At 63.2% G+C, this 10,668-nt stretch overlaps 5 protein-coding genes across 5 annotated transcripts in view; 2 read left to right on the top strand and 3 right to left on the bottom strand.

The window, feature by feature from the left end:
• Positions 1–241, top strand: part of F751_2370 (14-3-3-like protein) — a gene marked incomplete at both ends in the record, with an annotated part of 4,650 nt that extends 4,409 nt beyond the window's left edge. Inside the window, one exon of the mRNA XM_011399238.1 lies at positions 221–241. Within this exon, the coding sequence (XP_011397540.1) occupies positions 221–241 (21 nt within the window).
• Positions 242–330: 89 nt separating this feature from the next.
• On the bottom strand, positions 331–2,369 carry F751_2369 (Ammonium transporter 1 member 1; the record flags this gene model as incomplete). Its single annotated transcript, XM_011399237.1, has 3 exons — positions 331–962; positions 1,191–2,031; positions 2,223–2,369. The coding sequence occupies 3 exons, from the start codon at positions 2,367–2,369 to the stop codon at positions 331–333; spliced, it is 1,620 nt and encodes a 539-aa protein (XP_011397539.1).
• A 1,081-nt stretch (positions 2,370–3,450) lies between these two features.
• F751_2368 (Peroxisome biogenesis protein 3-1) lies at positions 3,451–4,977 on the bottom strand (the record flags this gene model as incomplete). The annotated part of the gene is made up of 4 exons (XM_011399236.1): positions 3,451–3,666; positions 4,027–4,166; positions 4,392–4,476; positions 4,618–4,977. 4 exons carry the CDS (start codon positions 4,975–4,977, stop codon positions 3,451–3,453), a joined length of 801 nt encoding a protein of 266 aa, XP_011397538.1.
• Positions 4,978–6,185: 1,208 nt separating this feature from the next.
• Positions 6,186–7,403, top strand: F751_2367 (hypothetical protein; the record flags this gene model as incomplete). Its single annotated transcript, XM_011399235.1, has 4 exons — positions 6,186–6,311; positions 6,469–6,602; positions 6,743–6,965; positions 7,263–7,403. The coding sequence occupies 4 exons, from the start codon at positions 6,186–6,188 to the stop codon at positions 7,401–7,403; spliced, it is 624 nt and encodes a 207-aa protein (XP_011397537.1).
• A 350-nt stretch (positions 7,404–7,753) lies between these two features.
• Positions 7,754–8,890, bottom strand: F751_2366 (Elongation factor P; the record flags this gene model as incomplete). Its single annotated transcript, XM_011399234.1, has 3 exons — positions 7,754–7,944; positions 8,160–8,508; positions 8,747–8,890. 3 exons carry the CDS (start codon positions 8,888–8,890, stop codon positions 7,754–7,756), a joined length of 684 nt encoding a protein of 227 aa, XP_011397536.1.
• Positions 8,891–10,668: the final 1,778 nt, after the last annotated feature.

The raw sequence follows: 10,668 nt of genomic DNA, 5'->3' as shown, positions 1-10,668 counted from the left end.
CCGATCATCCCGGCCTGCCTTCTTTGCCCCTCTTCCCATGCATTCGGTAGCCTCCGCTCAACCCTGCTCGACAGGGTCCTGAAAGAAAGGAAGAACGCACGACCCGGGGACAGGGTGATCGGGTGTCACCGCAGCTCGCACGTCCCCCGTGGGTCGGTCACACCCCGGCACCGCTTCCCCCCACCCTCTGGCCGGCTGGCTCGGGCATGGCGTTACACAGGGGATGGTCGACTCGGAATAGTAAATAGTAGCGGGGGTGAGGGGTGGTACGGCAGGGGGTGGAAAACTGGTGATCGGGTGAGTTGGGTTGGGGGGGCGCCGTGCCTCCCTTCAGGCCTGCTTGGTGACGTCGCCCGCGCCGGCGCCGTTGCGGCCGGCCAGGCGCGCCATGGCGGCCTCCACGCGCGCGTCCAGCTCGGCGTCCGCCAGCGGGTTGGCGTGCTGCTGGTACGCCTTGGGCTCGCCACCCTTGCCCGGGCCGGGGAGGTCGTGGGGGTAGGCCGAGCCGGCGTGCAGCGAGACGTCCAGGCCCTGGACCTCCCACTCCGGGGGCACGCGGAACAGGCCCACACGCTTGATGAGCATGAAGAAGGGCGTCATGAGGCCCAGCGTCCAGCCCGTCACCGCAAGGATGAAGAGCAGGTGCGCGCCCAGCACCGCGCCGTTGCCACCCATGATGAAGCCGTAGTTGCGCGGGCCGTCGGTGACGGGGTGCGTGCCGTACACCTCCTCCACCATGCCCTGGTCGGCAAAGGCGGCCGAGGCAATGAGGCCCCAGATGCCCGCGCCCGCATGCACCGCGATGGCGTCCAGCGGGTCGTCCACCTTGAGCAGGTGCAGGTTGATCAGCGAGGCGGCGTACATGACGGGGCCCGCGATCATGCCGATGATGATGGCAGCCCAGGTCTGCACAAAGGCGCAGGGGCCGGTGATGCCCACCAGGCCCGCCAGAGCGCCGTTGCCTGCTTTGGGGGGGAGGGGGGCGCGAGTCGGTGGGTGGGTTTGGCTGGGCGGATCGGGAGGAGCGTCAGGGGTGCAGGTCAGGCAAACACACCGGCCGGCGTGAGGATTCTCCGCCTCATCACATCGGAGTTCATGTGCTCGCCAGGGTCCCGATCCTCCCGGCGCTCCGATGGACAACTCCACCCCCTCCTCAAATCCCACACAAAAGAAGACGAGCAAACACATACCTGCAATGACGAGGTCCCAGACCACCACCCCGGTGGTGAAGTAGGTGTGGAGCATGACGGTGAAAAGGGTGGAGATGGCGCCCAGCGCGGCGCCCAGCGTGGTATTCACCGCCACCGCGGCGGCGACCTTGGAGAAGCCCGTGGCGCCCACGATGGCGTTGGTGGAGCCCGGGTTGAAGCCGTACCAGCCGAACCAGAGGAAGAAGACGCCGAGGACGTTCAGGGCGGCGCTGTGACCGGGCATGGGAATGGGGTTGCCCGAGGCATCGAAGCGGCCGAGGCGTGGGCCCAGCACCCAAGCCCCCGCCAGGCTGGCAAAGCCGCCCACCATGTGCACGGGGCCGTCACCGGCAAAGTCGTAGACGCCAGAGTTGGCCAGCAGCGTCCAGGAGGTCTTGGAGGTGGCGGGGGAGCGCAGGGCCGAGGCCCAGCCGAAGGGGGACCAGACCCAGTGCGCGACGACTGGGTAGACAAACATGACCAGCATGAACTCGTACATCATGTAGGCCTCGAAGCGGCAGCGCTCGGCCACCGCGCCGGAGACGATGGTGGCGGCGGTGGCGGCGAAGGTGAACTGGAAGAACCAGGAGACATAGGAGGTGCGGGCCAGGCCGTTCTGGACAAAGTAGCGGTTGCCGATGAAGGCCTGAGAGGCGGAGAACGTGTACACGCCGTCCTCGTTGGCGGTGGGGTCGCCGTAGGCAAAGGCCCAGCCTGTCAGGTACCAGGCCACGGAGCCGAAGCAGGCATCCAGCAGGTTCAGCAGGATGATGTTCTTGGCGTTCTTGGCCCGCACCGCGCCGGCACAGAGCATGGCGAAACCGATTTGCATGAAGAACACCTGGAGTGGGGGGTGGAGGTGTTAAGGGGGGTCAAGCAGGGTGTGTGTGAGCAAAGTCTAGGGAACTCAACACAAGGCCCAGACGTCATGCACCTTGACACCACATGACGGAACCACACGACAAGCGGCCCAATGTCGCGTGGTTCCCCATAGCGACCCTCCACAGGCCCATACCACCCACGCCCGCGCACCAGGTAGCCAGACTGGAGGGTCCACCCGGCATTGATGTCCGTGTACCCCTCGATCCCTCCAATGTGGATGGTCTCCTCGGGGAATCCGCTCACACCGGTCGCCAAGTTATTGTACATGGCGGCCAGGTTCTCGGCCGAGACTGCCATGGTGACAGGTGCTCCTTCGAACTGCGATGGAGGCAGGGCCGGGGGGACCGGTGGGACTCCAAAACTCGTACGTCCAGCTCATGGAGACACGGCAATGTGAAGGAATGATGCATTTGAAATGGTGGTGGAAGAATTGGCGCAACGCGCAGGCTGGAGACCGGCGCGAATGGTTCCAACGGACACGGCAAGTGAGACAGGAGATTGGATTCGCGGCACAGCTAGGGTTGCACAAAACGAGATGGTTTAGGATGAGACGGAGCCGATGGTGGCGTTCATGGCGACAAAAATCGGACACATTGCGGCTGAAGAGGCAATACCGGCCATGCGCAGCGCGAACACCGCGAGGCCGGTGTTGCGCCGGGGTTTGTGCGCGCACCTAGGGTTGAGCCGACCGGCGATGATGTGCGCCCCAAGGTGCGTCCAGCCTCCGTTAATGCCGATGGCAGAGTGTTAAATCCAGGAACAATGCAATGGATCCACTTGGATGGCGCAAGTTGTCCAAAAGTGTTGCCCTAGGTCACCGGGCCGATGGGCTTGGTCCCACTTTCCTCCATGGCATTCTCATGTGGCCTCGGTCGCCACAGCTCCAGAGTGCTCGGAAGGCCCCCCACCTGCTGCTTCGACCCTGACACCTCAATTCGCGCAGTCGCTAGGGCTTTGCAGCCACCCCGCTCCTCGTCGGCCGGAAGCTGGTGCCATGACTCGGTACGACGGCGGCCACACCTGTGCGGACGACTGGGAATTTTACGAAATTGGAACAGATGGCAGGGAAAGGGCCCCTGAATCGCCGCCACATGACTCCATACACTTATGATCGGTATCAGCAAGATGACCAGAGGCAAACAGCGTCGCAAAAGAACTCGAGGGGCACAACCCTAGCCCACCACTTGCACGACTACATGGACCCCCGGACGTGGTGGGAGTCTCCAAATTTTCTGCCTACAAAAGACTCGTGCCCACGTATAGAGTCATAGTCCAGTACATCTAAGTTCGGGTGAAGGAGTATTGCAGCGCACTCATCGTTTGCCAGAGAGCCCTGTTGTATTTGGCAGCACTGTCTCCAAGTTCAGTTCCAGGATTATCAGTCCTGGGGCGGCCCGCTCGCATACACCATGGCTGCCAGCTCCTTCACAACCGCCAGCTCTGACAAGTGGGCCGAGGCCTGGGAGCCGGGAAAGAACGCCTCGTCAGCCACAGCCACCAAAATGGGGATGACCTTGGCGAGGGGGAGAGTCATGGTTCCCATCCGAGCGGCAAGGGCGTCGGCAAACAAGCGAGCCGTCTCCGCCGTGCATTTCTGGGGGGGGGGATGTGTATGAGGGGTAGGAGATTTGTGATAAGGCCATGCAATATGCGTCAGGGTATGATGGCCTAGGGATCAAAGAGCACCCGGCCGGCCGGCGCCTCGCATCCTGGCAGTCGGCGGTCCAGAGAGCGTGACGACTGGAGTGACATCCCTCGCCGCGCCTCCCTGAGGTCTCCAACCCCCAAACCATGAGCGACGCGTGTCCATGACAACCAGTTCCCCAAAGCACATTCTCCGCCTGACCACTCCCCACCCACAAGCAAGGGCCTCTGCCTCCCCTCCAGCCCCGGGCGGACCCCTGCACACCTGGGCGACTCTCGCAAAGCATGCACTGTCCAGTGTCCTCCACACCTCCCCCAGCATGCCCTCCACGGTCTCAGCATCCACGAGCAGCCCCTCCGACCCCGGCAGCAACGCCCTGTCATCCGGCGCCGAGACAGTCAGCGCCGCCGCCACCGCCGCCGGCGAGGGCAGCACCATCTCCCTCCAGGCTGAAAAGTGGGGGGGAAGGGGGGATGTACCAAAGGTGACCACGCATGAGTCTGCAATGAGGAGGTGTCGCATGACTGGTCCAAATAGCTGAGACCCTCAGGATGAACAGCGCGAGAGCGGCACGTCCTACGACTCTGGAGCCGGCTGACAGGCACCCTGGCCCTCCCCAAGCCACACGCCGCAGCATCCGCCAGTGGCACACACAAACAGGAACAGCCCCTCACCCGCGTCCTCCTTGCTGGCAGACATGGCTTCCAGGGCGGCGGACAGGCGCCGCAGCACCTCGGCGCCGTCCAGCCCGGCGTGGAGCTGCAGGCCCGCCAGCGCTGCAGCCGCCGCGCGCCGGGCCGCCGGCAGCAGGCGCGCGTGGCCCTCCCGCGCCAGGTGGTCGGCGAAGGACAGGAAGCGCTCCTGCGAGGGCGTGGAGAGGCGGGGCACCGCCACGCCCACGGCCCCGGGCCCGCGCTCGTCCAGCGCGGACTCGAGGTAGAGGTAGCGCCCCAGCACGTTGAGCTGGCAGCGCACCGTCAGCGCCAGCAGTGGGAGCAGGCGGGTGGTGAGCAGGAGCTGCGCCAGGGAGGCCACCTTCAGCTCCTCCCAAACGCCCAGCTTGTCAGCCGCGGAGAGCGGGGCGCCGTCCCCGGAGACCCCTGCCCGCAAGCGCTCCAGCAAGGGCTGGACCCCGGTGCTGCGGGTCACCGCTGCCCCAAGCGCAGGCAGGAGGGACGGCATGGTGGTGGTGTCCGCGATGTCCTGGATGCTGTCAAAGTGGTGCGCCAGGTGGGCCTCCGCGTCCTGTGGCGAAGGCATTTTGCGCAGTGTTGAGCTTGCAGAGTGGAGTTGATGCTGCACTTCATGGACGGGAAAGTCGAGGCAGCGAGGCCATGCGCTCCAAGCAAACGCCCGGCTTGCACCATGCTTTCTATCTTTGGGCCCTTTGGGCGGGCATTCACCCTCGCGCGCTGTTCTCAGACCTGAAACCCTTGATCGAAAATGTCAAACCTGCACCCAGCCCATGACCACCATGTACACACACCTGCTCGCGTGTTCCTGGGCGTCCTTGCGGGTTCAGGAGCAGCATGTCCTCAAGGGGGTCGCGACCCGAGGAGCTGGCGCCCAGGCCATCCTCTGCCCCCTCCTCCTGCACGCTCCTCCGACTGCTCAGCTGCCGATAAACAGCCCAGGTGGCCGTCGCGCTCAGGGCAGCTGAAGCCAGGCCAACAGTCCACTTCCTACCCCTGCAGTGAGGGAAGAGCTGGATCCATGATTGCCGCCGTGCGGGGGTGGTTATTGGTAGCCCGGTACCGGGACCCGGTCGCCCGACACGTACCTGCTCCATTCTCGAGACATCTGCCTCGCCCTCCCACTCCACAGTGCCCGTGGTCGCTTTATATGATGGAGAGCGGATACAGATGCAAAGACTTGCGAAGACTTCGCCTGAATGCATGCATTTCTTCCAATTACGTGGTGGTAGGGAGCGCCCTGACTCGCCCAATTTGGAATGCCGGAAACTAGGCCGAGGACCCCCCCTCGACTCGAGGCCGCCTGGCTTGTAGGCCTGCGCCAGAGGCCTAGGACACGCATACTCTGTACATGTACTGAATCCAGTGTGGCCTCTCGCTGCGGCATCATTCAGCCTTTGGACAGGGGAAGGGCCACGCAGGCGAGACTTGAAGCAAGCACGTGGCCAAGGTACCGGGACTAGGTAAGCTGGTGCGACAGCGCTGCCCCGCAGGGGGTGGGCATTGCCATGACGGGTCCTAGGCACGCTCATATGTCCTACTTACTGCTCCTGTGTCGTGTGAGGGGCCAGGCACAGCGTCCACTTGCCCCGGTAGAGGTGGAACGTCGGGCTGCTTGGAAGGTCCTCAACCCCTGCCCACGGCCGCAGACAAGGAACTGAGCTGCCACACCGCGCTGACTCGATTCCCGTCCCACAAATAGCTACAGAAATGTGGACGGAGCTGTGAGCGGCCCACAGTCCGGCAGCTGGAGCGGACGAGGGTGCGGGGAGGCGTATGGACGAGGCCCTGACGCACAAAGCCGGGCCCAGCCTGCGGCCATTCGAGGGCCCAACCACCCGCTCCCGCAAGCGACGACTCTCTCAGCAAGCTGTTGACGCAGAAGATGCAGCCCGTCGCCAGGTGTGCAGCAGCAGCTTGGGAAGGGGGGGCAATTGGTATGTGCATGTGCTTCTGGAGCCCAAAGGTGTACGGCATCCTCCTCGCCAGACGGCTGGGTCGCGAAGATGCCCCTCATTCACCATTTAAACCCGGCGTGCCCCCTCATGCTGCACCTCAGGTACGCTGCCCCAGCCTGGGGGACTGGAGCCTGTGCCTGTACATCCGCTGGACGACGCTGTGCGGGGACAGCAAGGTCACGCGGCTGCCCCTGCGCCTGATCTCCTCCATCGAGCAGCTGCAGGGCCTGTTCAGGTGCGTGCTGGGGTTGCGCTAGTGGGCGTGTGGGGTTTGAGGTCCAGCCGCCTAGTCTGGCTGCCTGGGAGACAGCAAGTCTGTGATCCCTCCGCCCCTCCAGCAAACTCTCACAGCTTCTCCCCCCCACACAAATGCAGCCGCCTGATCCGGCACGCCTACGACGGCAGCGACCTGCCCGACTTCCTCACCTCCCCCGCCTTCCTCATGTGCACGCCCCTGGAGGAGTTTGTCAGCGTGCCCAGCGCCCTCGGCTCCACCCACTTCCGGCTGGTGCTGCTGGCGCAGGACGGGTGGGAGTACACCGTGGCAGAGCGCGACCTGTCTTCCCACCCCGACCCCGCCGCCGACCTCATGGTCACGGTGGGTGCTGTGGTTGGGCATGTGGGCGGTGCTGTGGGAGGGAATTCAGCTGCGCATCCGGGCTGTCCCAGTTCAGGACTGTCAGGAGGCGCAGCCGCTCAGGCCACAATTCCAGCCACAATACCAGCCACAATGCAGCAGAGCAGTGCTGGGAGGCCGGTCAGGCATTCAGTTTCCAGCTGCCAATGTCCCTGCAAGGGAGGGGGAGCGCAGCGTCCCCATGCAGCCCATCGCAGCGCTCGAACCCCCCCGCTCCCACCCAGGCTCACCCCCGCCTTCACCCCCCTCATCACACAGATGGCGGAGTTCCAGAGCAATGCCCTGGACCTGGGGGACCACGAGGTGGTCTTCAACATGGTCAGCTACCCCACGGTGTGCGTGCAGCGAGAGGTCGTGGAGCGCATGATCGCGCGCTGCGCTGAGGACCCGTCCGCCTAAGGGTTGAGGCGGCGAGCAGCGCTCGGGAGGCCCGCACCCATGTGCGCGCGCCGCGGCTGCCACCTGACCCTTCATCCCTCTCCCCTTCCGCACCAAACTCCCCTCCCTCCCTTTCCTCTCCCTCCTCTCGCCCGCACTGAAGCCCTTGACACGCTGTCCCGCTCTGTCTGAGCTGCGCTTGTCGCATCTGTGAATAACTTTTGCGCTCGCTGACTGGAAAGGGGGTTTTGCATGCTTGGGTCCATGTGTGAAGGCACGGGTGGGGTTTTGGGGCACGGCGCTGGAGAGGGAGGTTGCCGAGGGATGGCCTGCTCGTCAACAGACCCCCCCCTCCTCCCCTGGCCGCGTACTCACGCCCGCTTCACAAAGGTCCCCTCCCGTGTGTCGACCACCACCTTGTCCCCGGCCACCACAAAGGGGGGCACCGTGATCCTGACCCCATTTTCGAGCACTGCGGGCTTGTAGGACGGCGCCGCGGTCTCGCCCCTCATGGTCGGGGCCGCCTCCCTCACCTCCAGGGTCACGGTGGCGGGCACCTCGCCTGCGAGGCGCGGGTTCAAGCGGGCTCAAAACATTTGCACGATGCGATCAGGGGCTGTGGCGGAGGGCCTCGTCGGCGCCGGTGTCCAGGAGTGAGCCGGCAAAGCACCAGCCTGGGTGCACTGGGTAGTCACTCGCGAAGAACTGCACTCCAAGGCTTCCACAAGGAAAATTTTACCCCCCACCCCCATCCCTACCTCCCTCCTTCTAGCTCACCCACGATGGGCCGGCCGTCGTGGAAAGCCATGCTGACCTCCATGCCCTCCACCAGGTAGGCCGAGCCCGGGTCAAACAGGCTGGCCTCCACTGCCACCTGCTCGTACGTGGCGGCATCCATGGCGTGCAGTAGGCTGCCCTCGCGATACAGGCACGTGTACCGCCTGCTCTCCAGGTGCACCACCTCCACGCTCTCCGAGGGGCGGAACTTGGCGGGGTGCTTGGCGCCGCTGGCCAGGTCCCGGAGCTCCATGGAGATATTGCCCAGCTGGCGCCCGGCGTTTACGTGGGTGCTTCGCACCACCTGCAACAGCTTCCCATTCAGCTCCAGGACGGCCCCAGGGCGGACCTTTTGGGGGGGGGGAGAGGGTTGGAGGGACACCTGGTGGGTCGAGAGAATAACAGCATCCAGGCTCTTGAAGCCGTGCGACCCAAGGGCACAATGTATGAGATAAATAGCGTGAGATGCTTGCTGTTTAAATCAAATGGAGGGTATGTTTGATCAGGACAGTTTGGATGCTGCAGTGGCTCCACTCGTGTGTGGAAAAGGATACCTGAGGGGGTCGCGAAAATCCCAAGACGCTCACCTCTGTGGCCTGCTTTGCCACTCCCCGGATGCTTTGATTTAATCCATGCTGTGTTGGGTACTCAAGTCCTATGTGTTGCAGAGCCGCTCTCCATGAAGGAGAGGCCACCTCCGACAACGCAGCCCGACGGCAGAGCGCTAGCATGGATCTCGCTCAGCACATTGGCGGCAATGGGGCAACGAAGTTACATAAGAACTCAACATTTATTTGTCAGCGATCTGGCTTGCGTCTGCAACTGCCTCCCTGACATCGGCGAGTTTGCAAGAATAATACGGGAGTTTGCACGTGCTTGGACCTCGGCCACCTCCTCTGTCCTGTGGATAGGAGAGTGGGCCTTTGCAGTCACCAGTGAAGGTCACGACTCTCATTGCCCGAAATAATCAGAACTTCACTTCGCCCTCAGGCATGCAATTGAGCATCGCATCCCAGGGCGTCAGGTCGGGAGGGTGGCGAATCCTTCGGCAAGCCCTGCCATGCACACCTTGTCCATCGGCGACCCCCCTTCAAACGCACCAGCCCCTTGGCCTTCTTCCCAAAAGATTGCAAGGATCTTGGGTATGCAGTGCAGCCTCTGAGGATCAGACGCTCGAGAAAGCAACAGGTATTGGGGAGACCTAGGATTGCAATGCAGGGGCACCCATGCTGGACCCACACCCCTTCCGGCTCCTTGGTGATGACGATACCTGACCCGAGCCACTGCTTCACCACACAGAGACCCCTCTTCAGAACGTCGACGTCACAAGGATGGACATCAGGATCGGCAAGATTCTGGAGTGCTCAGTCCACCCAGATGCCGAAAGGTGGGTTCTGGAGCAACGCCTTCGGGCCCGTCTGCCAACCAGCGCAAACCACCTCTGTGGGCAGGCTCCATGCCCTGTTCCTCTCGCCCCCCTTGCAGCCTGTATGTGGAGTCCATCGACCTGGGAGAGGAAGGGGGCCCTCGCACAATCGTCAGCGGCCTGGTCAAGTTTGTTCCGCGGGAGGAATTGGAGGGACGGCAGGTGGTAGTCCTTGCCAACCTGAAGCCGAGAAACATGCGAGGCATCAAGTCGGCCGGCATGCTCCTCTGCGCCTCGAACTCGGAGCACACGGAGGTGGAGCCGCTCCTGCCCCCCGAAGGAGCCCAAGTGGGAGAGCGAGTGTGGTTTGGGGATGCCAGCGAGCAAGCAGAGGCAGCACAGCCAAACCAGGTGCGAATGGTGTTGGCAATGTTGGCCAGGCCGTATAGGGCCTGATGCCGGGCATGATGTAATCTACTTGTACCCACGTTCCCACGAGTTGCACAACCCTATTCCCCCTGTCATCAAACTCCCCTCCAAACAGGTCCAAAAGAAGAAGCTTTGGGAGGCTGTGCAACCCTTCCTGTGCACAGGGCCAGACAGGATAGCGGGATTCTCAGGGCAGCCTATGCATACCAGTGCTGGGGTGGTGGTCGCCCCTAGCCTTGCAGGAGCATCGATATCCTAACGGAATGCTGTGCACTTTGTGTGTCTCTATCTGCTGCCCTGCAAAATACGACCTCGCATGACTCAGTGCATGCGTGCAGTTGGCCTGGGAGGGAAAGCAATGCGTTGCTTACAAGAAAGGACGCCCTTGGAAAATCCCCTACAGCGGGTGCGAGAATCCGCACCCTTGGCAGGACGAAAGGCACTCCGTCTCAGACTTTTTACGATTTCAAAAGAGAGGAGTGAGTGCTGCTACGATGGCAGGCGCCCCGCTCCACCCCTACACCGCTGAGTCCATCCCGGTCTCCGCCATTCGCAACCTTCGCACGATGTGAGGAGGCAAACTGATCTGTGCTGGGGCCAAGGGGAAGACTGTGTAAATAACTGTGATGTGAGAATGCCGACATCGCGTTGGATTCACTCTGGTCCGAACCTGCTCCACCCACAGGTGGCCCTTCGCAGCGGGCTTCGCCGTGA

This window comes from Auxenochlorella protothecoides (genome assembly GCF_000733215.1).
Source record: "Auxenochlorella protothecoides strain 0710 unplaced genomic scaffold scaffold22, whole genome shotgun sequence".
Classification (NCBI taxonomy): domain Eukaryota; kingdom Viridiplantae; phylum Chlorophyta; class Trebouxiophyceae; order Chlorellales; family Chlorellaceae; genus Auxenochlorella; species Auxenochlorella protothecoides.
The sequence above is the reverse complement of the archived record's forward strand: the minus strand, read 5'-3'. Positions and strand labels throughout refer to the sequence as shown.